The sequence below is a fragment of the Epinephelus moara genome, chromosome 19, assembly GCF_006386435.1.
Source record: "Epinephelus moara isolate mb chromosome 19, YSFRI_EMoa_1.0, whole genome shotgun sequence".
Lineage (NCBI taxonomy): Eukaryota > Metazoa > Chordata > Actinopteri > Perciformes > Serranidae > Epinephelus > Epinephelus moara.
The window spans coordinates 18,145,386-18,173,383 of NC_065524.1; the positions used below are offsets into that span (position 1 = coordinate 18,145,386).

Genomic DNA, 27,998 nt, shown 5'->3' on the forward strand with positions numbered 1-27,998 from the left:
AGCCTATAAGAGACCCCTCGCTGTGACCTAAAGGTTTTCACTCCTGCTGAGGAGGAAACTATCCAGGGTCTTGTTCTCTCCTGGAAGCCAATCTGTAAAAACATCCAGCAAGAGGTGCTTTTTTCATTTCCAGATCAAGATATGAAATGGGAGAAATCAAAAGGTAAATGATTTATTTTAATCGCGAGCTTGTGAGTAATGTGACTTGATTGATGACAATTCAGTCTGGCAGTTTTAAATCTACAATGACAGTCACAATGCAAACCAGTGAATGTCTAACTCAAACTGCATATTTTTTCTGCTTGCATTCCAGAAATATCCTTCTGTACACATTGTGCTGCTGCTATGTGATCCCACAATATCTTTGCACAGGGCTTCATTCTCAGAGTAAGTAGTAAAATAATGTAAACATCTCATTTTAAAAGACTTTTCAACAGTAAAGAAACAAAAATACCAGTGCAGTGCATTGCAGCTAAGGTGAGTTGTGTTCACTTGCATGCCAATTATCAGTGTATGCCAAACCATTACATAAATGTGCATTCTTTTCTTTAATGCATAATGCAATGAAGTCTGTGGAGCTCTCTTAGCTTTTTCATGTTGCAGACCACCTTTGCAGCTGACAAACTCTGCTAATATAAGGTGCTTATTATAGGACTACACTGTTTCTTTTCCATGAGGCGTTTACATTATTCCATCTTCCCTCTGTACACACTGCTTCTCTTATCTATATTTTATGACATGTATGCTGTGTGGGTTTGTGTAGTAGCACTAACATTGCTGGGTTAGGCAGTCCAGCTGTGTGCCTGTATATAGATACAACTGTGCAATTAAATGATAACACCCAAATACACTGATAAATACCAACACTGACAAAGCATTACAGCGTAGCATTACAGTATCAACCCTGAGTCATGTGGAAAGTGTCAGATGTTAAATGCAGTGCAGGCAACCTGCTTTGCAAATGTAAGAAGGAAGAATGTGTCGTATGTGAAGCGTTTCTTCAAACTTGATAAAGACCTTTAACTTCCTGTCCAGATGTGTAAAAACAGGCAAATGTAGAGCTTAAGTGTTAAAGAGGAAAACACAAACAGCCAGAGATAGCCTAATATTTATTCAAGGCAGCGGTGCAGCTTTCCAAACACTGAGCTTTTATTCCCTCCACACAATACACACACACTCACAGACAAACTCTCCCTCTCTCTTCGACTACTAACGTGCTGCTTTCTGTTTCCATCTTGCAGCTGTGAGATTTTCATCTCAAGTTGGTATTCACAGGGAGCAGCAGTTCATGTGCCCCCAGATCAGCATCGGGGAGGATCATTTCCCAGGTGGATGCACAGAAACTAAGCACAGTTTGCTTTTTTATTTGTTGACATTTGCCCTGCCCATACGTGAGAAGACTACACAATGTTATTAGTCCAATACAAAGACATATATTACTGCAAAACAAATATGCAGATGCTGTATGTCTGTGAAACGGCCTGTTGGTTGAAACTTGAATATAAAACACTTGTTTTCAAATAATCATTAGAGCACCACAATAAGAATTTACTAAGTTCTTCACCATGGAGTAGGATCTACACAAGGTCCTACATGACCTCTAAGATGATTGTGCATTTAACCCCTCTTTTGTCCCTGTACCCTCAGGGTTTTACATCATGTCCCAGTTCCACATCGCTGAGCTGGCAAGGAGGGGCACTGTTAAAAAGGTTCCTGGATCATCTCCTCAGCATGTTGCTTATCAAATAGGCCCAGCATTCAACTTCAGGATCAACACAAGGTGGGTAAACTGCAGGGGGTTAAAATGGACTTACATGAGTGAACACTGACACCTTGTGGTTAAGATGGTATGATGCCATTTACCTGTCCATGGTCCTGAACATCAGAGCCTGACCTCACCTGTGCCATCATATTCCTTCTGTAATACTGCTTAAAAATATACCACACAAATTTGATACCATAAATTCTTATTGGTACACTTTTTTTTAATCGAAAATGGAAGCTGGGGGTTTAATAATCCTCTATGTTTCAGATCAGCTTATCCTCTGGGGCTGCCGGAGGAGTTTGCATTTGTGGCCGTGCTGCGCATGAGTGGCAGCACCATCAGTAAGAAGTGGAATATCTGGCAGATACAGGATGTGAATGGCAACGAGCAGCTGGCTGTCAGATTCAACGGGGAGTCTAAGTCTGTGGAGTTTAGCTTCACAGGGCTGGACTCCGGGAGGCAGACTATTGCCTTCAGCTCCCTGGCTTTTCTTTTCAATGATCAGTGGCACAAAGTCCTGCTACATGTCAGCAGGCGCTCTGTGGCGCTTTTCGTGGACTGTGTCATGATCGGTTCCCAGAATATACCACCCCGACAAAAAGTCAGTCTGGATGGCTTCACATTGATAGGAAAGCTCAAGGACAACCCAGTGATGGCAGTTCCGGTACGTCTATTGTAGCACAAAGTACAGCTTTTTTGCACCTAAGCAGGACCTAAGCTATACATTTAGTTTTACCACAGTATACAACATTAAAGTTCACACACTTTCATCATCCAGAGGAGGGAGACTGGGCACTGGTGAAAGAAATCCCATTTCTCAAGCATCTAAAGCAATAACACTGGTAGACAACATTATTTTTTACAGTATCCATTTTGTGACATTTGCTCACAATATATGACAGATTTTATTTTTTCTTACTAACATACAGTATAGTGACATCTTTGTTTGTCGTTTCTTAAAATCTCATTTACTAATTTTCCATTAAAGTTTTGTGCTCCATTTGTGCTTGTAATTGCTTGACTCCACTCTTTCCCATTTAGTACATTTTGAAGTGAATGTGAGAAAATATTATTCTGAGTGTTTCTCGTGTTATACTGAGCACAAAGGTACAAAGTGCTTGTCAACGGAGTAGTACCCTCTAAAGGCCAAATATGTACCGTTTTCAAGGGTACATTTTTGTAGAGCATTTAGGTCCATTTTTGCCCCCATAGGGTTTAAACGACCAAAGCACAAATATGTACCCTTGTTACGGGTACACTAGGTGTACCTTTGAGGGTATTGCCCCAGTGACAAGCTGCTGGACCCCTAAAGGTACAAATTTTGCACATTACAGTGTATTTGTGTGTCCTTTCACAATAAAGTACCTATTTTAAAAGCTTTTTATAAGGCGCACTTGTAGAGGTGACATGTAAACATTTAAATGCTGACGAGTTATTGCAGTAGTAATTATAAATATAGGCTATAATTATGCATGTACTCTCAGCTCAGGCGTGCCATGCAAAAGTTTGGGAATCCCTGCCATTTCTCACTCCTCTGTTTGAGCAGTTGAAGTCTCCTTTGTCTCCGTTCAGGCTTTACAGACAAATATGTGGAATTTGTTGCAGGTTGTGGTGAAGAATAGAAGCTGTGCTCAGACTAAACCATCCTGCAGTATCACACTATGCAGCGCAGGTGCATGGCTTTCAATGATTTGGGCGCATGTGCGCAATTACGCACGAAAGCATATCCTAATATGACGTTATGTTCACCAGCTTTGGCCACATTATAACTTGTATTTAAGCGTTTAAAGCACACAGTAACCTTTCGATAATATGTAAGATTGCAACCAATTGTGTAAGCCTGTTGTCTGCTTTTCACCGTGTGCTCTGCGGGAAATCCAGAATTGGGAATCGTTATTGCAAAAAGCCACTTTGTGTGTAGAGCTTCAGCTTCAACTTCAAGGATTAGGGCGCAACACTGTATATCTGTTATGGTGGCGCTATGCTAATTTATTGTTTTCCTTCTCTCTCTCTCTCTCTTTAAATAAAGTTTGAACTCCAGTCAATGCTTATCCACTGCGACGTGACGCGAGCCCGGACAGAGCCTTGTTATGACCTCCCAGCCAGGACATCGGTAAGAAGAAATAAAGTAACACGATAATTGCACTTTATAGAGGGGGGAATCAAGCAGCATCCAAACTGTGTGCGTAAAAGCGCAGTTTTGACCAATAGTTTATTGCATCTTTGTGTTGCCAGCAGGAGAATTTTTTGATTACAGTGCAACTCAAATTTGTTCCAAATAACCTATAGTTTAATAAAATCATCATCAGAGCTTGAATAACCCGCTGCCCCTGCCTATTGGTGGTGTCTGCGCCATGGCCCCTCCCCGCCGTGTCCCCCCTGCAAACCCTCCAATCCCTTCCTGTAACCAAACATTGTATGAATATACATGAGCCCCTGATGGTTATGGGACCTCGGACGGTCTAGATAGCTGAAGCGGATTCAGTTGGGTTGTTTTGTCGGGGGCTCCTTCAACCCAACAAATCCCAGAGAAAGGACTACTACTCTTACCTTTCCTGCCCACGGGGAGATCATGGCTCGGGCCCCCAGCGCTAGAGGGCCACTTTTGGTTCTGCTTTTGCAGCTTGTCCTTATCTGCTCTGCTCAAGTAAGAATTATGTTTGTCTCTCTCTCCTCTCTTTCTCTGATGTCTGTGTTTGTCTCTGTAGACTGAGGTGACAGAGGTGCAGGTGAGTGTTCTCCTTGTGCTCATGCTAAACAACACAATATATTTTACCTATAATATACCAAGATGCAGAGATTGTTTTATCTAGTAACTTTACTGGACATTTGTCAGAGAAAACAAGTCAAGGATGCAAGTCTTGTCAAGTCTCCTTTTTAAACCTTTCCTCCTTCAAAGTGTTGTCTAATGCTGATGAATTCTGCAATCAGAAATAATCTCGACGCACTGCATGTTATTTCAGTGTATCCTAGTCACAGTCTTGTCTTGTAGCAGCATACAATCAGGTGGTGCACCTGTTCTCATTCTTTCATATTATCTGTACAGCAGTGTGTCAGTATTTAAATAATAAGTAGGGTCACTTTTAGAGATTGAAGCTGATTATTTGTTATCATATTATCATTATTTTGCTCAGAGGAACCAAGTACCTCCAGGCCCTCCTGGACCTGCAGGTGTCCCTGGAGTTAATGGAATTGATGTAAGTGCTTTCACAGCTCTTAACATTTCCTATATAATTGCAGAAACTCTGCAAAAAAACTTTCCTACTTTCTCCCTTTAAAGCACTGAATCTTTTTGGTTTTAGGGGGAGAGGGGAGCAGATGGCGAGGATGGAGTTCCTGTAACTATAACATTTAATTAATCAAAAATAAAATAATGGGTTGCTTTTAATTGTAGGGCTTTTCACTGAATTTTGTGTATGTGAAACCTTTTTCTCTCAGGGACCTGATGGAGATGCAGGTAAACCCGGCTCTTCAGGATTACCTGGAATTCCTGGAAATGATGTGAGTACTTTTTTATATATATTCCATAAATTTTACATGTAACATGCAATTAAAAAGACTGCAAAGGGGTGGAACTACAAAGAGTGACCCTCCCACCACGTAGGTTATGTTTGCCCTTATTAGTCTAGTAAAGTGACCAATGAAATTTTAGATTTAGCAGGGATGGTGGGGAAATGCGTGCAAAAATGTGAGGAATTCATTAAACAGGATGAACATGCCCAAATTTCCTTTGTAGCAGGGTAAACCAGGGCCTGAGTGTAATTAACTTTGCTCCCTAGAGTTTAAAGGAGGGTTAGGAAAACATCCAACGGTAATACTGGTGCTGATGATAGACTGACAAAGAGGGGCTGTAGATGAATTTAGTTCACCTTAAAGGCTTAGGTAGACAAAGTCTGAGTTTCAGAATGTGTTGTTATAAACTATCATGAACTTTATTTGCTTTATGCACTATGGTACATGCTCTGTTATACCTCAACACATCTATGAGGGCTCTGAGAACAATAGCAGCTTTGTTGGTCTGCCTCTGTTGGTATCTCCTGTCGAGAATCCTCAAAACAGTGTGGAATGATTTCTTTCAGTGCGCTTGTTTGGAATGAGCCAGAGGAATGTTGCTTTCTGCTCAGTCTGCAGTCTGGGAGTTTTGCCCTCTGCCCTGGTGCTGACTTTTTCTGTGTGTCTGTGAAGTTGAACGCGCCCTTGCGGACGTCATGACGTGCTCAGAAACAGAGCTTTGATTTTATTGTGACTGAAGAACGTTGAGCTGCTGTGCAGTATATATTGAAACACTCCTGAGGAGGGGGTGATAGTCTGGTTAATCCCACTTATGAATATGAAGGACTCCTCCCACTGGAGTATGACTAGGATGATGTAATACATGGAGATCTGATGCTGAGTTTAGAATATAAGGTGAAAACACATGAAATGCTCAAAGGTTTGTTATGATGTCTCTCCTCTGATGTCTCTCTTCTGATGTCTCTCCTCTGCAGGGTTTGATCGGCCCTATTGGAGATCCAGGGCCTGACGGTCCCCCAGGACAGAAAGTGAGTGACTAATGAGCCTTTGCTTTCCTGTTTCAGAGACTGTCAGTGAAATGGTGCCAAGCTGCTGTCCAGTCTTTTGGCATGGCAGCGAGAGCCGCAGTGCATAAACCAATTCCTCATGACAAATGAGACTTAATCCTGCAAGTCTTCTGTGTAATCTCCGTGGGGAACGAAGCCCCAACATCGCTCCTCATTAGGCTAAACATTGCTGGGTCAAGTGTGCCCGGCACAGTCATGTGATGAGCTGGAGGAATGTTAACATGGGCCGTCTGCAGGCTCACACAGCTCAATTTTACCTCAACACAGTATTTCAGTGTTTTTGTCAACACCTGTCTGTGTATGTAATTCAGGGATACTCAAATTGCTTTGCCCAGGGGCCACTTTTGCAAAATGACAGAAGACCAGGGGCCAATTAATAAACAACATAATAGTATTTATCAGTATATGAAATAAATGAATTTCCTGTTTTCGACCTTTTGATGTTTGAGCCTTGCACAGATCAGGTGTATGCAGGGGTGATTCTAGGAATAAAGGACACCCGAAGCTGAGCTGTACCTCTGTTAGGGGTCTGAGGGACCCTCCCTTTTTGATAAACAACCTGTATTTTGATGTTTTTTTATGGACTCTGGAACTTTATTTACATTCAGGGTACCAAAAAATGTCTAGTGTGAATCAATTTATTTTCATTGTGATTTAGAAAATGGTGGGCAGGCCACCTGGCACCCTATCACAGGCTAGATTTAGGCCACAGCCCAAAGTTGAGTATCAATGATGTAATGTATTTGTCTTTGTTGTTTAGGGTGAACCTGGAAAGCCTGGACCTCGTGGAACAGCTGTGAGTAGCATTTCCCCTCTATACCTGTCAGCCCAAGAATCAGATCAACCAAGATCATCTTAAACTGACTAAATATAGAAGCTGTTGTTTAAGTCTGTCTTGTCTCATGTACACCAAATTATTTATATATCTATATCACACTGAGTCATGCTGTAAATGTCTCTCCTCAGGGTGTTGGGCCAGATGGACCCCCCGTAAGTCTCATCTTTATGCTACACAGTTAACACCACAGTTTGTAACAAATTATCTTTATCTTTTCTAAAAATGTGCTCATATTGAATGCTTGAAATGTGACTTTGAACAGGGACCACCTGGGCCTGGAGGACTTCTGGGTGAAGTGGGAAAACCTGGACCACTTGTAAGTACAAAGTCTGTTTTAAATTAGGGACTACAGGCTAGAAAATACACTGCAGCATCAAATACTACCAGCATGCACACTGAGGTGGTGCCACTGTATGCTACTACTGGCCAGTGTTTGAACAGATGGGTATATATCTTCATGTTTCAGACATGGTAACAAAAAAGTAAAAGTCAATCCACTTCAAGCTGTTGTGAAAAATACTTTAGCTGGAGGCACTTTCACTGGATACATCATTAGCATCATTGATCATAATTTGATCTAAATAAACCCTTTGTATCTGCATTCTGCAGTACCATCTGCTGAAGTGCCAATACACTGAGGTGAAGTCCTTGAGCCCTCACAAATGAGAAAACACATTTGTGCACATACACACAAGAACAAAATAACACACACATGCTTGTACTTCTGTGTCATACCACCCTCATAATGGTAAATGGTAAATGGACTGCACTTGTATAGCGCTCTTCTAGTCTTCCAACCACTCAAAGTGCTTTTACACTACATGTTACAGTCACCCATTCACACACATATTCACACACTGGTGGCTGAGGCTACTATAAAAGGTGCCACCTGCTACTCAGTAACCATTCACATGCACTCACACACTGATAGAACAGCCACCAGGGGCAATTTGGGTTCATAATCTTGTCCAAGGATACAGAATGCGGACTGGAGGAGCTGAGGATCGAACCCTGGTCTTCGGATTGGTGGACGACCCTCTCTACCTCTGAGAAATAGCCGCCCTGCATTCCTTAGCCTTTAGCCCCTAGCCTTAACCCTACATATGCATCACTATATCTGTTTCTTTCATTCAATTCAGCACTTATTATAAGATCTTTTACCATAGTTTTTATAATTAACTATACCATTATTTATTTATCTATTTATTGTCATATTTTTTTATTTTTTAAATCTCGTCGGCATTCCTCAGGTTATTTCTCCAGAGACCCTGGGTAACTGGAGCATTGTTGATAAATAATAAAACTCCCGTCACCTCGCATGTTCAGTGGCCCAGTAAACCCTAGGTTTTATCCCAAATTTTAAGTTATTGTCATCTTTTATGGAGCTCTTTTAACTCCTATCAGGGCCTATACAAGGAGATATTCAAGTATTTTTATGCTGCAAGTCCCTGAGAGCCCATGCCCCTCGTAACGTTCTTTTCAGAGTGCTGCGTTATAATCCTAACCTAACCTAAACCTAAATTGTGACCTGAACCTTGAAACCAAGTCTTAGCAGTCAAACAGGCCTTTCAAGAGGCGAGGACTGGCCACAATGTCCTCATTTTCCAAAAATGTCCTTACTCTGTTGCTTAAAAACATGTTCCGGTCCTCACAATGTGGCAAGTTCAAGTACACACACTCACACACGTATATACATACAAACACTGTGCATCACACACTGATTATATCAGTCAAAAATACTGTATTATACTTAATGGATGTTAAAACATTCCAACAAAGATGGATTCAGCTTCTTTATTTTTTTTTTTTATCTTTTACACATTTTAAGATGTTTTAGAAATTGATTTATGGCTACAAAATTTAACACAAAATATACAAATTATTCAGCATTTCATCTGACTAAACTGTTGCCTCTGGGTGTTTTTATTGGCTCCTTACAACCCAGAGTGTATCTTTATAGGTGAGACTGACTTTTTAATTATTTTTATTTCAACTTTGCCCTTTGGCCATTAGTTGTCAGCATCAGCTTACACTGGATATCAAAGCAGTAATTATAGATGTACAGTCAGAGTTACAAGCTGGGTTTAGCTCCCAATGTGTCATAGTACATTCAAACTAGCATCACCTCTGACTGTACCTGAAAATATGGGCTGAATATTTGCACGTGTAACAAGTGAGCTAGTGATAATTTATTTTCAGACTGGAATGCAAAATCAATCATTTTTTTTAATTTATCCTTTATTTAGCCAAGATGGTCCCATTGAGATACAGGATATCTAATCTGTTTCACATAAAAAAACCCAGCAATTTAACATAATAGACCAAATACAATACATAAAAGCAACACAAGGGAAATAGTAAAAGAAGAGAGGCATACAGGCCATAACAGCAATATCCATAACACATTCCACTGAGGTAAAAGATTATGTGCAACAGCAACATGTTTCCTCCTGGGCAGTTTGTAAAAAACCTTTAACAGTATTCAAAGAAGGAAGTACTTCTAAGGTAATGACATTTAGGAGCCAGTTCCAATGCCCAGGGTGCATATAAAGAGAAAGCAGATTTATCAAGTCCTGAGCGCACCCTGGGAACATTTAAAATTGATTTGCAGATCAAGTGCAAAATGTGCTACTAGGAAAAGATAAATCTTACCGGCTAAAATCTAGGTGGGAAACTGAGCAGAATCTATTGTTTATCTTAAAGATATTTCTTGAAATACTGATTGTATTTTACCACAGAGGGCACTGATATAGAACAATATATTTCATTTTGGAAAACACAACAAATAAAATGTCAAAGCATCAAAATTCCAAAGGTATAACAGCCTCGCATTTAGAGTTTTCATCTGGCTTAAAGGTTGTGTAGTAAAGGGTGCCACTGTGACATAAAGTTATGCTTTTAGGCTAATTGCTATATTTTTGTCAGGACATTTCCCAAGATACCGCCACAGCAGTTAAGCAAAGAAAAGCTTAGTCCATGCTAGGACTCCTAATGAGACAGTGGAGAGCCTGGTGCATTTATTCTCTTTGTGAAGTTTCTGACACATTTTATGTCTTTCCACAGGGGTCCATAGGTGTGAGAGGGCCACAGGGACCTCGTGGACCAACGGGGCCCAGAGTAAGTGACACAGATTTGCAAATGATTACATTTGATTCTACATTTCACAAGGGAAGGAGCATGATACAGACATGAGATTAATCTGGCCTTGTTGCCGATGTCACCACTGCACACTGCTCTCCTTTCTCTAGTGATTTACAAGCTCCTGAGATACATCATGATGTTGATAAATGATGTTATAAAAGCATTAACATGTTTTTTTTCCCTCAATTTCAGGGTGCAGCTGGGATGCAAGGCAGTGTCGACCTGGTAAAGCTTTGTTTTCTGGAGATTATGAGTAAGATTTTATTTTTTTTAATCTAAATTTTTAAGAGTATTTTCTGACTTTAATGTTTAGTGTCCAGACTCTTGTCCACCTGGGGCCTCTGGACATCCTGGCCTTCCTGGCATGAAGGTGAGAAACACAGTTAAAGTGTATTTGTCGCACTAAAATCACATTTGGGTATATCAAAATATAGTGTGTGTAATCAGTGCTCCTTTTATTCTGTGTATGTTTCAAGGGCCACAAAGGTGTAAAAGGTGAAGCAGGAGAACCTGGGAAACAAGGGCACAAGGTAAAATATGTTCCTGTTAGAGAAACTTGTATTTCTCATCCAATGAAGTGATTTAAACATCTACAAAGTGAGTTTATACACATATAAAACTGCATAAATAGTTGCTTAAAAAATATGAATTTCCCTCCACAACTGTCACACATGCCAAAACGGTCCACATCAGGAAATAAAATATACATGACATAAATGTGAAAAAGGGATTCCTGGCACCTTTGAGACAAGTGTTATTTGTGTTGCTCTATTTCAAGAGGAAGTGATACATGCCTGTGTGTAATGCCTCTGACTCCTTGTAATGCATGGAGGATGATTTATTTGAAATGATGTTCAAGCACAACTAGCCTCTCTCTGTAATGTGTCTATGCACTATATAAATGGTAATGAGTCTGGGCCTATCTCCCTTTATCACCCCACGCCAGGATATGATTTACTGTCAGTCTGCGCTCCGTCCCCGGGAATGATTTTCTCCTTCACTGAAAGTTTCCTGTGAGGGGCCTTTTGCCTGTTTTCCGCTCACAAATTCTCAAATATAAAGATGTTTACGGCAGAATAACCTGATGTTGTGCTGGGGTTGAACATAGAATAGAACAGAAGGATAATCAAATCTAAAATAAGTATCTAAAACATTGCACCCTGGCAAAATTAGTGTGACCTAGTTACACACAAAAACATGCAGTGCTTCATTCTATATTTGAAACGAACAGACACAATCATATGTTCCAGTGATTACAAGTTAGGGACCAAGTTATTATTTTAGTCCGAATTAAGTCTCAGGTCTCTGCATTCAAGTCCCAAGTCAAATCCCAAGTCTTAAACTTGAAGTTTCAAGCCCCAAACAAGTCGCAAAGAGCTCTTTGCAAAATATAATTAGTTAATTTAACAACTGAAAATAATGTATTAAATTAAATGGCTTTTTAAAATATATATTTATTTGTTAAACAAGATTGTTTAAACATTACTTAGCTGTTAAGCTAATGTTAGCTAGGCATTGGCTTGCTAACCATGTTAGTATGTCCATGTATAACCATGTAACTTCATATATCTGTAATGTTCATCTGTAACTTTTGACCTTTACATTTTGCAATTCATTTTTTGTTGACCATGACATAGTTTTTGTATATGAATGAAATTAAGTTAAATATTGAATTAAGCTTTAAAATTCGAAATTAAAGTTTGGTGTAATTTTTTCCAACTAGCGCTTAGTAACATAACATTTGTACTTCATGGTTAAGTGGATCTTGGGAATTAAGTGCTAACTTGCTGGGAATGAATAGTGTTAATGTTAGCTGATTCAGGAAATGAATTGATTCATGGCACACTTTTCAAACAACATACTTTTAAATCTTGGGGTTTTAGAGCGGTATCACGTATTTTCAAGTCAACAGGCTCAAGTCTAAGTGAAGCCATATGTCATTGCTATTAAGATATAAGTCAAGTTACAAGTCATCTTTTATCTTGTCAGGTTGAGTCTAAAGTCATCAAGTTTGTGACTTGAGTCTGACTCGAGTCCAAGTCATGTCGCTCAAGTCCATTTCTGCTTTCATCATCATCTATTTAGAGACTTTTTATGATGAAAACAAATGCTGACCCGTTCCATCGCTTTCATTTCCGTTTGTTGTGTAATATTGGTATTGTTTACATCTCTTAACAGCCAATTCTAATGCACATAATTAAAAGAAGAAATTGCCTTTTTAATGACAGAAAATGTGCGCAGCCTCATACCCAAGCCACTATCTATCTTAATGGATATGCCTTCTCGGGTCTGCCACGGTGTCAGCATATCAATTATTTGTAATTTACAAAGCAGGAGAACGGTAATTCAGAGTTAATTCATCTGCTTTTTCCCCTCCTTGCAATCCATTAAAAGTGAGTATTAAACACATTTCAGAATGGATCGCTCATTTTCTAATTAACACAGTTGATGGGAGCAGCCTCTGTTTTCATTTTTCACTCTTATAATGAAGTTAAATTTGCTGTTCAGTGTTTCGTTTGATTGACTTTATGTTGTTTCCTGCTAATGTTGTTTCTCTTTTGTTCACTCAGGGTGAGGAGGGGGAACAGGGAGGTCCAGGGGAGGTCGGAGCCCAAGGACCAATGGTTAGTTACAATAGTTATTATGAGAGTCTTTCAAGTTACCATGTCAGATTCTCTTTTTTTTCTGCTCACTGATGCACCTGTTGCCATCTGTTTGTCATTTCAGGGTCCTCAGGGAATTCGTGGAGCCATGGGAATGATGGGCCTCAAGGGAGAGATGGTAAGTGCTCCTATGATTGTTAGGCCTGTAGCACATTTCATATACGTCAAATTCTTTCTGAATTACTTGCAAATTGTTGCTTTTTAAACCTTTAAAGAGACTATAATACCTATTCTATAACTATTTTCTGGCAGGGAGCTCGAGGTCCTGATGGAGATCCAGGTCCCCAGGGTGTTGCAGGGGCAACTGTAAGTTTCCCAATACAAATGCTTTTATTTTGGCAGCAAATACTGCGCATACGAGTAGTGAATGATTCAATGTGTTATTTCAGGGGGATCATGGCCAGAGAGGCGTGATGGGTGAGCCTGGGCCTAAAGGTGAAATGGTAAGTAGACACATAAATAACAGATATTTTAAGATGCAGGAAATAAACACTGATTCACTGAATTCGTTTTTAACAAAACTGACTAAATGTACCGTTACTTTGTTGTTCAGGGTGTTCAAGGGGCGAGAGGAATCTCAGGTCTTCCAGGTCCCAAAGGAGAGGCTGTGAGTATCTGATCATTGCTACAAATAAAGCTTAAATGTTCTGACTTGTTTTCTGCAAACAGCTAATTTCATTTTTTGCTTTTTATTACCAGGGCTTGCCGGGTGTAGATGGTCGTGAGGGAATACCTGGGATGCCCGGAGCAAAGGTAAAATGTCATTTCTGCAACTCTGTTTATAAAACCAGTAAGTTTTAAAGGTCTTGTATGTAAGATTTAGGGGGATTTAGTGGCATCTAGTGTTAAGGATTGCAATCACAACTAGATGAACCATCTCTTGGTTAAATTTTCGTCAGTGTTCATTGTTCAGGAGGTTTTTACCGAAGGGAAGTATTAAGGTCTCTTCCTCTTCAAAACAAACAGAAAAAACTCTTGATAAAGCAGTTTTAATGTTTTAAATTAGTGTTAATCCTACGCTTTTTAGCACGTCGCTGATGGACTATTGGCCCAGCACCTCCAATGTGACAATGTATACTCTCCTTTCGTAAGATCTAGATGTTCAGGATGTTTTAAGTGGGAGCTGAATTACCCACAGATGCCTCTTCCTCACATCAAGTGATTAAAACTGCTAAAAACACTAAATAAAGCACATTAAAAATCAGTGTTTTTCTGACAGTCTTATCATGGACGGGCTGCTAATTACAGTGACCAAGCAACAACGCAAATGGCCCTATGTAGAGCCAGTGTTTGGTTTGTCCATTCTGGGCTACTGTAGAAACATTGCAGTGCATGAGGACTGTGGACAAGGACCCACTCCCTATGTAGATATAAACGGCTCATACTAAAGTAACGAAAACACAGTGGTTCCTTTTTTCAGCCAATTGTACACTAAAGAATGCATGCTTATGATATTATATTCCATTTCTACCAATATATCCCTCAACATCCTACAAACTGGATCTTTAATGCTACAGTTTATTATATTCCCATTAAGTCTTGGCTCTTTTGCGGTTAGGATTAGTATGAGCTTCATTCCTTGTTTGTCTGTTTCACTGCAGGGAACCATTGGGAAGCCAGGCGTTCCTGGAGAGGTCGGACTTCAGGGGCTTCCTGTGAGTATGACCTTTGACCCCAAACTGACTGGCTCTGATTGGATGCACCTGAGTAAACTCCCCAGGAGCAGTTTAAAGCACCACAGCTCATGCATGCTGCAGTACAATACTCCTCATCTCTTCATCTGTATTGCAGTGATAAGCAGCAGTCATAATATTTTTATGTCTCATATTTTGTAATGTATAAATGATAGTTGACATTTGATACAAATACTATTGAATCCCAGCCCTCTGTGATATGATACACATTCAGCAGGCTGTGATGTGAGACAGTAATCACTGTCTTCCTCCGGCAGAGAAGTGAGAGCAAAGTTTTTCCAGCCCACTAATCTGTGATTAGTCTAATGAAAGGCACTAATGAGAATCAGTTGGCAAACATGAACAGCCCGCCTGTGGCTGCATTAAGAAAGATTTCGTGGGCGTAAAAGTCATCACCTGATTTAAATATCCGGATCACTTTTATCACCTTAAGCTTATTTGGGTCAAAAGCTCAAACCAAATGTATTTTTTATCCACCAAGAACTAATTATGCTCCAGTGTTTCTTTCAGCGAGGTGCACTTTCCTTAGGAGTGACACTGCCTGATATATATTCTTGCTTTGTTCTCCTATTGATGTATCTATTTAAAATGTTTTCTCTTTTTTTAGGGTTTGCCTGGTTCACCTGGACCAAAAGGCTTGAGCGGCCCCAAGGTTTTTTGCTTCATCAATTATTAAATATCATTAGTTGTTTCTTGTATTCAGTTTCCTTTCTTGAATTGTAAAACATCTGCTATGCTTGCTTCTGCACAGGGAGATTCTGGTCAGCCAGGCCTTCCTGGGACAATGGGACCTGCTGGCAAAGCAGTAAGTATGAGCGACACATGTTGAAACACTGTCGTAATTTTCATCACCTCTGTTGTGTCACCGTGTCATTGTCCTGTCACACCTCAGGGTGAGCGCGGAGAGCAGGGGGAGGTGGGACCCATCGGACCTATTGGTGAACCTGTGAGTATTTTCCCTGCTTGGATTTCTGTTGTCCTTTTTGTTGTTGTTCATATGTTGATTTTTACTGTCTAATCATTTTCTCATCTTCCCTGCAGGGAGCCATAGGAGAGCGAGGCCCTGTGGGTTCACGTGGCAAGCCAGGTGCCAGGGTAAGTTATAAACACAAGAGTTGTAGAGCACAATTAAAGTTAGATTTTAAGTGACTGATCTTGTAAATGTATATTTAGTTTTATTTAGTTTTAATCATTTTTTCACTTTTTTTCACTTCTTTTAGCATATTAAATGTGAATATTTTTTCTCTTTTTTTTTTTAATATATTTTATTGAGTTTCACAATAAACAGATGAGAGTTTATTATACAATTGTGCACAGCTTTTTCTGCCCACCCAGTCCTATTTCTTGACCTGCCCTTTGCCCTATGGCACAGTGATGCCCAAAATATTAAAATAAAATTTAATAACAGTAAATAAGTAAAAGGGGGGGGGGGGAGAAAAAACAAGTTTTAAAATTACATGGTTTGATTGACATGTTGACAGTGAGGAAGTTGTGCCATACCACATTACAATTTGCACTGGAAATCCAAACATTGCCACACATTGCCACAAACACCAACCAACCAACCAACCAACCAACCAACCAATAGTCCCTGAAGGTGCACCTCTTGCCATAAAATCCCCATGCCTTTATTTTGAAAATAAAGGTCTTATAAATAGCTTAGCAGCCAGTGTATATGCACTTTTGATACTTTGAATGAAAGAAGCTGAGAGAGGAGTGAAGCCTCAGAGTCCTGGCTGTTGTCTCACTGGAATGTCTCAGAGAATAGACCGAGGCTGGATCTCACATGAAGTCTATTTTCACAGTAAGGGGAGACCAGTAAGCAGTGGGCTGAATGAGGTCTCTGTTCTCCTGGCATTCCTCAGACAGTCACTCAGTGATCAAAGGGGGAATGGCACACACAAACATGCCCAAGAGAATCAGTAGCAATGGGTTATTTTATTATAACTTACAATACTATTGATATTTGAGCAACTTCAGCCATGTTAGCAGGTGTTGTGCTTTATGAAATATCTTAAAATAAAAGAGCAAAGTGCTTTACTGTGTGTTTTAAATGATGCTGTAGATCTTGACATACTTTACATAACCTTTTGTAGATGTCTCTGCTCATCAGTGCATGTTTATTTGTTGTAGGGACCCAAAGGTGATCCCGGCCTTCCTGGTCTCCCTGGTCCTTCTGGCCTGCCCGGGGTGAAGGGAGAGAGGGTAAGAAAGCACCACAGTCTCATTCAGAGACCTTTTCAGCTTCAGGACGATTGTCTTAAACAGAAAGAGAGAGATTAGTGCTCAGCATCAAACAGCTGATCAGCTCCCTCTAGTGTGGACAAACAGAATATTCACAGCACTCTGTAATGATCATTTAGATCGTTTGTTTTGTTTATTACAGGGAGACCGTGGAGAGCCAGGACCCAAAGGAGAGCAGGTGTGAAATCCTGATACTAAATATTAATTATCGCTTACTAGTAACGCTGCATTCAAATAAGAAGGGGCTTGCTTTGGATAAATCATTTACAGACATGTGTTTTCATAGGGAGTGCAAGGTGATGAGGGAAACCCTGGAGACAAAGGAGATACTGTAAGTTATTACACCAACACTGACAGTATTAATTTAAATTATTTGAACTATTCAACAATTCTATTCAGGATAAAATCTCACCAGAGTCCACTTGTCCTTCTTCACATCCTCTGTGTTTATAAATGGTGTTTTAGGGTGAGTCAGGAGAGCCTGGACCTAAAGGAGAGGTGAGTTCAGACTGGTTATTTTAACAGAGTTTTTCTGTGGTGTTAAACCTTTGAGAAAGTGCTGCAATTTTGGTACCTTATTTTCTGTTAAGGTTGGTAACCCTGGTGAGCCTGGCAAAAGAGGTCCTGAGGGAAGTCGAGGCCAGCCAGGCATCGAGGGGCCAGCCGGTACACCTGGACCACGGGGTATGCAGGGGAACAGGGGTTCACCTGGAGTCAGAGGGTCCCAGGGTCCTGCGGTAAGTCAAAGAAAAAACACTTCAAGGCAAAAGAGTTTGGAAATAGTGTCTGAGGATACTTACAATACCTGTGCAGCAGTATGACAGAGTGAGAAAGAAACAAGAAAGCAACCAAGTGTCTTTAACCAAAACTCTGAGGCCTAGAAACTCTGATTCAGTATTAAGACTTACAGAGGATAGACTTGTTACTAGTTAGGGTCAGCCCTTAAGATATAAGGGTAGCCTCCTGATTTTTGGAAGTATTTCTTCCCTAGAGGTTCAATCTGTGGGATTTAGTGACATCTAGTGGTGAAGTTGCAGACTGCAACCAACTGAAACTTTGACTGCACAACAGGGAAATTTGCTTATTACACCAACAGAGGGATAGTGCAAACAGGAAGCATCATTAGAAAGAAAAAAACACACAAAGCAATACATAAGTATGTATCGGTAAAACAAAAAAAAAACACGTCAACAGCTTTAACAACAGCAAAACCATATCAAAACATCAGTTTACAAACTCTCACATAACTTGTGCAGTATAATCCAAGTCCAGTTTATCCAGTCGTATGCTCAGTACTACCCAAACACATGCATTCTTGCTAAATTTTACTATTTAAAACACTTTTACAGAGACAGTGCAGGCACTACTCATACATAGGTGACACTGTTAGCAGAAGTGTTTTAAATGCATGTATTTGGGAAGTACTGAGCATACAGCTGGATAAATGAGACTTGGTTTATACTGCACAAGTTGTGTGAGAGTTTGTAAATAGATGTTTTTATATAGTTTTGCCGTTGTTAAAGGCAGTCCCCTATGACTTAAACTCATCAAAGATGTCTGACTTTTTTGGATTCTTCGTTCACCATGGAGGCATGCACGAAAAACAAAGTGTCCTTTAAGAATTCAATGTAACAGAGGGTGAGTAATTGATATACAAATGCTCATTTGGGGAGTGAAGTATTCCTTGAAAGTCTACTGAACATTCAAAAATCGAGGCCATTAATAAGTCCCTCTGGGCTGAGTACTTCTCTCTGCACACTTTTATCTTTATATTCTGATGTCCTTCTCATAATTGTAACTTGGGCAAATACACTCTAAAACACCAAACCCTTATATTGTGCAGCAGCGGGGAATACATTAAACTACACATACAGGATGCTCTGAAAATACTGCTTCAATAAAACAGGTTTTATAAGCCCAGGAATAGTAGGATTATCTCCACCCAAAGAGGACAGAGACAGACATAGACAGAGCTGTTTTCACTTGATAACAGTGCTTTGGAGTCTTGTCATAAATGTTTAAGACACTGTCATGAAATCTATTAAGTCATCTTTTTTCCTTCCAGGGTAAAGAGCCAAGCGATCAGCACATCAAACAAGTTTGCATGCGAGTCATGCAAGGTAAGAACTGATAGGCCTTTGACCCCATTTATCATTCCCTTGTGCCTCATTTCATGACTTTAATCTTTCCCAGAATGCCTCATTACACAACCACACATGGAGCCGCCCTTCCGTTGCCTTACTGATCCGGGCGGCTGCTGAATACTCTGAAGTTCAAAAAGGGACGGTCTCATAACCAAAACATGAAATAAGCTTCAGTCTTTGTTTATTTGATGGATGAAAGATTCCCCTTTCCGAGCTTTAGAAATGCTCCTCTGAAGTCACAACCTCTGTTCTCTTCATTCTGTTGCTCTTACGTCTTCACAACTCATCTCCCATACTCATGACTTTTTTATACCCAATGTGCTGAAAAATTAATTTCACCTCCAGCAGACCTGCTCTCCTCCGCTCCAAGCAAAGAGTCTGCCTGGAAAGGAAATCTTTTAAAAAAAGAGCAGTCGAGCAGCCGCTGCATGAATTTTCATCAAGAGCCGGAAAACCGGAATCTCGAGCGCAAATACCGTGCTGCAAGGAGCCACACGAGATTAATATTAGATCCTTTGCACCATGAACGTGAATTTCCTGTCACTGATTGCCTGAAATAAAGAGTATTATCTCCTTTCTGCTCAATTTACCGAGGCACTATAGGAAAAGGTTGAAAAACAGGAGGAGCTCGAGGGACATCTTGACCACAGTTTCACCTCGCTCTGCCTCACTCTGACTCAAGTACAAGAGCTGTTGGACTATCTCTTCTATGAGAGTTGCTTTGGGCTTTAAAAAGGAGCCTTCTTATGCTACCACATGATTTCTAACAAAAGTGTTATGTATAAAAAAGTCCCTGGTAACTGTCAGCTACAACTGTTTGGAAACATTGGATGTCTTGGTGCCAGTTATGCATCTGTTAAATTCATTACATTTAAATTCATTGAAGTTCATCAGGTTCACTATCTTCTCTCTGTTGTGCTCCAACAGAACAGCTGGCTCAGTTAGCTGCTAGTTTAAGAAGGCCAGAGTCTGGTGTAGCTGGTTTACCTGGAAGACCTGGACCTCCAGGACAACCTGGGCCTCCAGGAGACAATGGCTTCCCTGGGCAGGCTGGATCAAGAGGCCTCCCAGGACTTAAGGGGCCACCAGGAATGCTTGGAGCAAAAGGACCCAAAGGTAATGAATATATTGGCATGTGTTGTTGTTTAGGATGACATGAGGGTATTTTACATACAGTAACACAATAAACTTGTTTGTACACAAATATCTTCATTACATAATATGTGTTACAGGTGAAATGGGAGACAGAGGCGCCAGAGGGCCTACTGCGCGAGGACCTAAAGGTCAGCCAGGACCTCCTGGACTTCCTGGTGAGTAAAATTTGCCCTTTAGAGGATTAATATAGCAGCAAACAACTATCTGCTATGTAAAGATATAGTGGAGTCATGGTATCCTGAGCAGTAATGATGTCAAACTCCCTTTGTGTTTGTTGTAATGTGAGCTTCTTTGTTCTGTTTTGTGGTAGACAGGCTGGCATGTTAGTGCATGTGAGTCCCCTGAATGTGTCCCACTAGCTAGTTAATCACTGCTGCTCTTTACTGCATTGATACAGTGGTTACAGGCAGTTAGCACTGATAATAGTAAAGGCGTTGTTGTGAAAGCTTTGTGTCCACCCTCTGGTTTCCCTCTAGATTAAAACTGTTTGCTCTGTTAGCACTGTTAGCTGCTAGCTGCCGGCTCAGCCACCTCCATGTTGAGAGCCATGTGCAGACAGTCCCAGCTCAGATTCCAAATCATAGATATGAATGTTGTATACAGCTCCTTTAAAGGGTACATTTTTTAAGTCCGTCTTAAAACAGTACATGTATGTACATTCATTTTTTCCATCAAAATTGAGTGAGGATGTGTGTACAATATGTGTACAATAAAAACTCTTTGAGTGTATATAAAGGCTCACTGCATTAAGGTAGACTTGAAAAAATGTGAACCCATCCTTTATATCTAGCTACTGGCATCCTAAAATGAATTATGTGATCACAGGTGAGCCAGGCAAGCCTGGCTACGGTCAGGACGGTCGAGACGGGCAGAGGGGACCTCCTGGCGTTCCTGGAATGCCCGGTGTCCCTGGGCCTCCAGGTGCAGCTGGTCCCAACGGTTACTGTGACCCATCAGCATGCAACCTCCAGCCAGGGGCCGCCCACCAGTCTCTGGATGTGAAGGGACCTGCAGGGAACTAAGAGCCACTCTGGCAGAGACAGAAAGACTGTTGGATTAGCTTCCCTGAGCACACAACATTTTTCACACTTTCTTCCCAGGGGCTGCGGCTGGTATGGTGCCTTCCATCCATTAACCTCTAGTCTTGTGAGCATGTTTTGTGCCAGCCACATCTCCGTCAGAAGGAGCCAGCTTCTTCATAAAAAACACAAAACATTGTTTTTTTTTATGAGCTGCAAAAATCTGTCTTGTTCTGGTGTTTTTCTGTCTGAGAGATGTTTTGATCTTTTCAGGAAGGTGTGCTCACATTTCTGAAATGAAACGAAACAACCATGTTTGTGGCAATGTTTGTTTATCCCACTCTCCTTCTACCTTGTTGGCCATTTACAGTTTTTACCACATAAAACCTCCTCCACATTACCACAGAACATTTCAAATTATCAACCAAATCAAATCAGGGTCAGGACGTCTCATTCAAGTGCCTTTTTCAAACATTTTGTTCTGTATGTGCTAATGTACCAGAGATTAACCTGCTGAAACCCAGTTTTTGAATATGAAAATTCTACGTCTGACTGTCTTTAGCCCCGCAGTTCAAAATAAAAAGGAGAGAGGATGAAAATGTCATCAAGTCACACTGACTTCAGTTTGTTGAAAGTGTTGTAAATCTGTATAAAAAATGTTTTAATTGTGGTTAATTATATTTCCTACAAAACAACCTGATGTGAGATTTTGCCTCATTGTACAGAATGACAACACAGTGCAGTCGTGCATATGTGAAAAAATATTTTCACAAAGAGGGAGACCCTCATTAATGTTACAAATAAAGAAAACAACACGACTTGTTAATTTATTCTGTATACTGGTATAATTCTGTGATATGATACTGTATGTTGTGAAGATATTTGATGTTCATGGTAGTTTGCCAAAACCTAGAATAAAAAAACATCATAGTTGACAAAACAATCACAGCTCATCATCCATTTAGTAGCTATTCTTCACCTTTCGATCACATGACATGATCTTCATCAGCAGATGGAGTTCACCTGTTGTCACAGAAATGTAGATGCTAAAATTTTCCTCTTTTCTGTGCAATTTTAGGATTTCTAGTCTACTTTTTATCATCTACATTTCCATGACAACTAGGCAAACTCAAGCTCAAGCTTGCAAGTTCCAGAACAGCTACTTAATGGACCTTAAGGTGAGATTCTTTTGTCAAAAGCTGTTGGCAAGATCAAAAATGAACTTTGAAACTCAAATTATCACGTTGATTACAATGTTTTATTCAAAATAGCTTTTAAACATATCTTTGCATTTTTAATTCATACTGTTTAACTAACTTTTCCATTTTAAAGACAACCTGACTGTGAGGGCTCAAGCACACCTTCAAGTTCTTGTAGACAGGTAGACAGGTGTGTGTGTGAGATATCCTCCATGGGGAAGAGAGAAGAGAATTCCTGCACTCTCATTTAACAACATTTTGGATGTACTTCTAAAATAAAGTTCAGTCAGGAACAGTCAAAGAAAACTTTATTTCCATTTGCAGTATTATATTTGGTGGTTCTGGGGCCTCTCTGCCTTTCCTCGGGCCTACGTAGAAAGCCTCTTCCATGCACCCATGTGGAAAGCCTAAGGCGGAGAGAGTACACGTCTCTGCCCTTCCACGTGCAAATGAGGAAAGCCTGAGGCAGACAGAGCAAACCTCTCTGCCCTTCCACGCGCCTACATGGAAAGCCTAAGGCAGAGAGAGCAGAAGCAAACACCCCCGGGAACAGAACAGAGCAGCATCAATGACAAACAGAAATGACACTGATAAGTCAAACACAGTATGAAAAGGAGGAGCTGGGGTGGGGTTAGGATGCAAAATGGCTTGCAGAGGAAGCAGCAACAGCAACAGCAGCAACATGTGATCTATCGGCTGACTCCCTTCCATCAATCAGCTGCTCCATCAGTTGACTGGGCTCTTTAAGATCAGCTGATGTAGCTGGGATGTGAGCTGAGCTTGACATCATGTCCTGCCTGAACTAACACTATGCTCAATTATATCGCAAGTTAAATGACAGTGTGCGGGAATTCTCTCCTCTACTCCCTATTTTAAAGACAAATGAAATGCTAAAAATCTCAGTTGACTGGTTAGACAAACACTGTGATGTAGGTTTTGAGTTGCTCACATGGTAACATGATATCACATCTTAAAGGAGTTAGTATTGTTAACACTAATATTCAAAATATAATGTCATGTCCAACACCGTAATATCAACCATCCTCCAACATACAAAAACGTATCATATAATACCCTGATACTGATGCCCCAAAATATAAGACAAGAAGACAAAAAATAAAGCACTGAATAACATTTATTGCACGCGTGTAAGGCAGGTGCCATTAATCAGTGTAAATAAAAGATGCTGCAAAGAAAACTTTAATATATAACCTCTGATACCTGGTAACCACATACACACTGGATCATCCTCCAGAGTCCATTAGGTTGATACTGATGTCAACATTCAGAACTGTCTGTATCTATATACACATGAGGATCAATTGTTTTTCTTTTTTTTTCAGTAAAAGGCAACAGTTAGTGGCGTGATATCTGTTTTCCAAAATAGCTCATTATGAAGACATGTGGTGAACCAAGACTGAGGTAGAAATTTAACGAAACAAAACCTTTGAAAAACGCACATTAAAGTCCCGCAGCACAACATGAGCTTACAGAGGAGCAGAGAGGCGTTACAGTGAGAGCAGCAGGCAGACATTTTTAATCTGAGGGACCGTGCTGAGAGGCTGATCCATATTCCCCTTCGTTACAAGCTTATTTACAAGATTAGATTATAGGTGGCAACAGGATCAACTTACATTACTGTAAAAAAGAAGCAATAATAGAAGATGTGGATGTATAAAACCTATTGTTTTCAGAGTTTTGCATTATTTGACAAGCCTGTCTTTAGAGAGCAAAACATTTGCTTTGAAGGATGCTTCAACCTACAACGCCTACATCCTTAGAGTTCGCTTTCGTCTCACATTCCCCACTTAGAATAAATGGATTTTAACTCGGAGCGATGTAAAATGGCTGGCACCAAATTGCCAGTGAGGTGGGCTGTGACATCAGCGGCCATTTTGTGTCCTCCCTAGTTATCATACTGTTTAGCTAAATTGAAGTCACAAACTGGGCACACATTAATATCAATTCAAGCTAAATTCAATATATGCAAAGAGTTGCTCTCATCAGTGCACCAAAAAAGTTCAGATCACATTAGTCTGCTGATACCGCCTCATTTGAATTTGGTCAAGGTCGGCGTTATTGTCTCCAAGGGGAACCCATTAAACCGAATATGAAAATTAGCGTGATGAAAGGACAGAAGCCAATAAGAAGGAGGGGATTTTATGTAGCCTATAACCCAAAGAAAGATTGTTTTCCATTCACATTACAAGCAATGAGAAAATAAATATATGTCCAGCAGGGGGCTCTTTCAACTCACAAATGAAGTCAGTGGCACACATTTGATTCAACAGCCATCTGAAATTAGTCCACACTGATAAAACTTAGCAGAGATAAAACCAAGCCTGCACGCTGAGAAACATATAAAAAACGCTCTACAGCTTCAGAGTAAGAAGTGACTTATTATTCATATGTGTAAGAGAAGCTTGATGACTTTCTGTGATGTGAGACATGAAGTAGAAAAGTGTCAAACAGATCTTAAAGGATGAAATACAGAGAGTTCTTAACGTCAAAAAAATGTCAGATACACCCACAGAACTTTTTAAACATTAATCACAGCAGGACACTGAAAAGTAAATTTAAAGCCTTTGAGTCAAATTCTCATTAAACAGCGCTCAAAATGAAAGAAAGTAATATAGACTACAGGCCAATTATCTTTTTCGGCATATAAAAGTTTGTTGTTCAGTGTGATTATAAAGTTTAGGTTACTTTTTGGATGAACAAACACTGCGTTTCCTCAAAAATCTTCAAATATAGCACTGATTTAAATCTAAAATTTGAATGCTGGGACCTTTTTTCTTTCTGTCTTGGAGGTCTGAGCATTGTCAGAGTGATTGTACAGTTTCTGGATATGATAAATCAAACAACCTGTTTAGGTAAAGTTGACTCAAAACCTTCTGAAATTTTAACAGAGAACATTAAAATGGCTCCAAAACCTCTTACAGTAAATAAATAAATCCAAACTCCAGTCTTAAGAAACCCCACAACCAGACGATACATACGTAGTGACACACAGTGATGGTCAGTCAGTGAAAAACCAGGATGTAGACCATGGTACCATTAAAACAAACAACGAGAAAGTTCAAGTACATTTAAGAAGTATGTTTCACCAAAGTAAAAAGCCTGCAGTTGTAGTGTGGTAGTCCGACTTCCCTTGTGTGGTACAAAAATATACAGATAAACCAGAGGAATCATCATACACGACACTATGTAAACAGTAAATGTTAAAGGAACAGTGTGTAAGATTACGAGGGTTTAGTGACATCTAGTGGTGAGGATTGCAGACTGCAACCACCTGAAAGATCTCCTGGTTAGGATTCCTTTAGTGTTCATTGTTCAGGAGGTTTTTACAAGGAGCGGAGGTCTCCTCCTCTCCAAAACAAACGCACTAGGGGGCTCATTTATACAACAATGTGTAGGATCCATACTAAAAATGTATGTTCAGACAAAAGCCAAAAAAATGATGTACGCCAAAAAATATGCGACAACTTCTACAATCAAGCTTCCACCTCACCATTTGCATTGCCAATTTCTCGTCTTTAAAATGCTCATAAACATGGGTCAAAGTTTCCCAAAGTCGCATAGGCCTCTTTAGGGCCTCATTTTGTGCGTACGCAATTTTTATAAATTACACCCCAGGTGATTAAAACCAGTAAAAATGCTGAATAAAACATTTTCATGTTACAAGTCAATGTTTCTCCTATGCTGTTTGGTTCATCAGAGACAGTTTTTATCGGGAGCCGAATTAACCACAGAGATCTCTTCCTTTAAAAAACAAACGTACAAGGTGATTGAAATTGGTAAAAACACTGAATAAAGCAGTTTCACCCTAAAAAATCTGAGTTCTTCTGATGCTGCTTTTCGCGGAGGGTATGCTAATTAAGGTGGCTGACATAAAAACACAAATGGCCCTATCTAGAGCCAGTGTTTGGTTTGTGCGCTCTGGGTTACTGCAGAAACATAGCGGAGCAACATGGCGGATTCCATGGACCAGGACCTGCTCCCTATGTAGATACAAATGGCTCATTCTCAGTTAACAAAAACACAACGGTTCTTATTTTCAAGTGATTATGCACGAAAGAAAACATGCTTATTATTTCATATTCCATTTCTGCCAATATATCCCTCTAAATCCTACACACTGGACCTTTTATAACCATCGTCTCAGACACACACACACACACACACACACACACACACACACACACACACACACACATTGATAACAAAAGTGAGAACCTTAATGTGTCATCACAATGACAACTTGCTTATGTAATTATATTGTCAGGTCCCATTACAAGCCCCATTAGACAGGAAGAAGGAAAAAGAAAAAAACCCCAAATGCTCATTCAGCTTATTTACACAGATTAAACCAACAGTAAAGGTGAACGTGAGGTCACACTCATGAAATACAAATGATATTTAACGTACATTCTTCAAATCTGCCCTTGGTGTTTGTGTCTCACAAATACAGTAGTTTCAGACAAACAATATGAGCTGTAGGTTTCTGTACTACAAAAAATATGGCGATGTGTAACCTACAGAAAATAGCAAGCCGTCTTTGTCAATGATTATACTGCGGATTCTTTAAAAAATGATTATCATGCACAATGCAAATGTGTCATGAGTGATAATCTCATAAAGCAAAGCTTTCAGTAATCCAGAAATGTATTCATCCACCTTTTAGTAATAATATTACTGCATATCCATGCTACATTTATTACAATTATTAGTACCATCTTTAAATACATTCTCGAAGAATACGCTTAAAATAAATAATTCCCATAAAAGACACATCTGCTGCACTTTGGTTGCATAAGGAGATTTGAAAATCCGTTATTTACTCACACTTCCACATTAAACAAGTACATTCATTCAGCTAATCTCTCTCTCTCAAACACACACACGCACACACACACACACACACACACACACACACATACACACACGTGAGATGTACCTTCTGCCAGCACATTGGCTTATCTGAATAAGAACAGAAGAGTGAATAGGCATGCCCATTAAAGAGGCAAACAAATAATTAAGATCATGTTCTCAGACGGGACTGAACTCGATGAAACAAAGTCATTTCATGGTCTTAATAGACATAATGAGAGTTGACAAGGAATGCATTACATCACAGTAGGGGATGTGAAAACAAGAAATACCTTAAAAGTACAGCATTGCAAAAAAAAACAAAAAAAAAAAAACCCTCAAAGGTTTCTTTTCCATCATTCAAAACAAACCCTACAACAAAACAAATCCTGAATGCATCCAAATGTTATTGTAAAGTGAACAAAAGAGGTCAGTTGTGAGTCCGTCCGATAAACCAGAGTTGAGGAAGCTGTTAGATACAGCGAGGACGTCCTTCTCCTGCTCTGAGCTCTGAGCTGGACGTCTGTGCTCGAACCAGCCCGCCATTTGAACCGCTCTGCTGGGATCACAGGGATGGAAGGAGACAGTCACTGGGGTCGCAAGTCCCAGGAGGTCCGCGGGGCCCTGGAGAGCCAGGAGGGCCCCGAGAAGTGATCCCTGGAGGGCCTTGACAGAGAATTAAACATT

At 40.1% G+C, this 27,998-nt stretch overlaps 2 protein-coding genes across 7 annotated transcripts in view; one reads left to right on the plus strand and one right to left on the minus strand.

The window, feature by feature from the left end:
- The first annotated feature begins 22 nt into the window (after nucleotides 1-22).
- Nucleotides 23-21,938, plus strand: col9a1b (collagen, type IX, alpha 1b). Of its 2 annotated transcripts, XM_050070433.1 has the most exons (38): nucleotides 23-163; nucleotides 314-387; nucleotides 1,242-1,328; nucleotides 1,648-1,780; nucleotides 2,033-2,429; nucleotides 3,795-3,878; nucleotides 4,474-4,494; nucleotides 4,900-4,962; nucleotides 5,068-5,103; nucleotides 5,204-5,266; nucleotides 6,253-6,306; nucleotides 7,106-7,141; nucleotides 7,312-7,335; nucleotides 7,446-7,499; nucleotides 10,247-10,300; nucleotides 10,517-10,549; nucleotides 10,638-10,694; nucleotides 10,801-10,854; nucleotides 12,895-12,948; nucleotides 13,052-13,105; nucleotides 13,240-13,293; nucleotides 13,377-13,430; nucleotides 13,541-13,594; nucleotides 13,687-13,740; nucleotides 14,589-14,642; nucleotides 15,289-15,333; nucleotides 15,433-15,486; nucleotides 15,574-15,627; nucleotides 15,723-15,776; nucleotides 16,815-16,886; nucleotides 17,068-17,103; nucleotides 17,212-17,256; nucleotides 17,391-17,423; nucleotides 17,516-17,662; nucleotides 18,991-19,045; nucleotides 19,997-20,185; nucleotides 20,302-20,379; nucleotides 21,050-21,938. In XM_050070433.1, the coding sequence occupies exons 1-38, from the start codon at nucleotides 147-149 to the stop codon at nucleotides 21,244-21,246; spliced, it is 2,778 nt and encodes a 925-aa protein (XP_049926390.1). In that variant the 5' UTR covers nucleotides 23-146; the 3' UTR covers nucleotides 21,247-21,938. The 2 variants fall into 2 exon arrangements, with proteins under 2 accessions (XP_049926390.1, XP_049926392.1); XM_050070435.1 differs by lacking the exons at nucleotides 23-163; nucleotides 314-387; nucleotides 1,242-1,328; ... (2 more) ...; nucleotides 3,795-3,878; nucleotides 4,474-4,494 and adding an exon at nucleotides 4,208-4,412.
- Nucleotides 21,683-27,998, minus strand: part of LOC126406274 (collagen alpha-1(XIX) chain-like) — a 144,808-nt gene continuing 138,492 nt past the window's right edge. For all 5 annotated transcript variants that reach the window (XM_050070428.1, XM_050070430.1, XM_050070429.1 and 2 more), the window contains one exon: nucleotides 21,683-27,977. In XM_050070428.1, coding sequence (XP_049926385.1) covers nucleotides 27,877-27,977 — 101 coding nt within the window. In that variant the 3' untranslated portion in view covers nucleotides 21,683-27,876. The remainder of the gene's footprint in view (nucleotides 27,978-27,998) is intronic.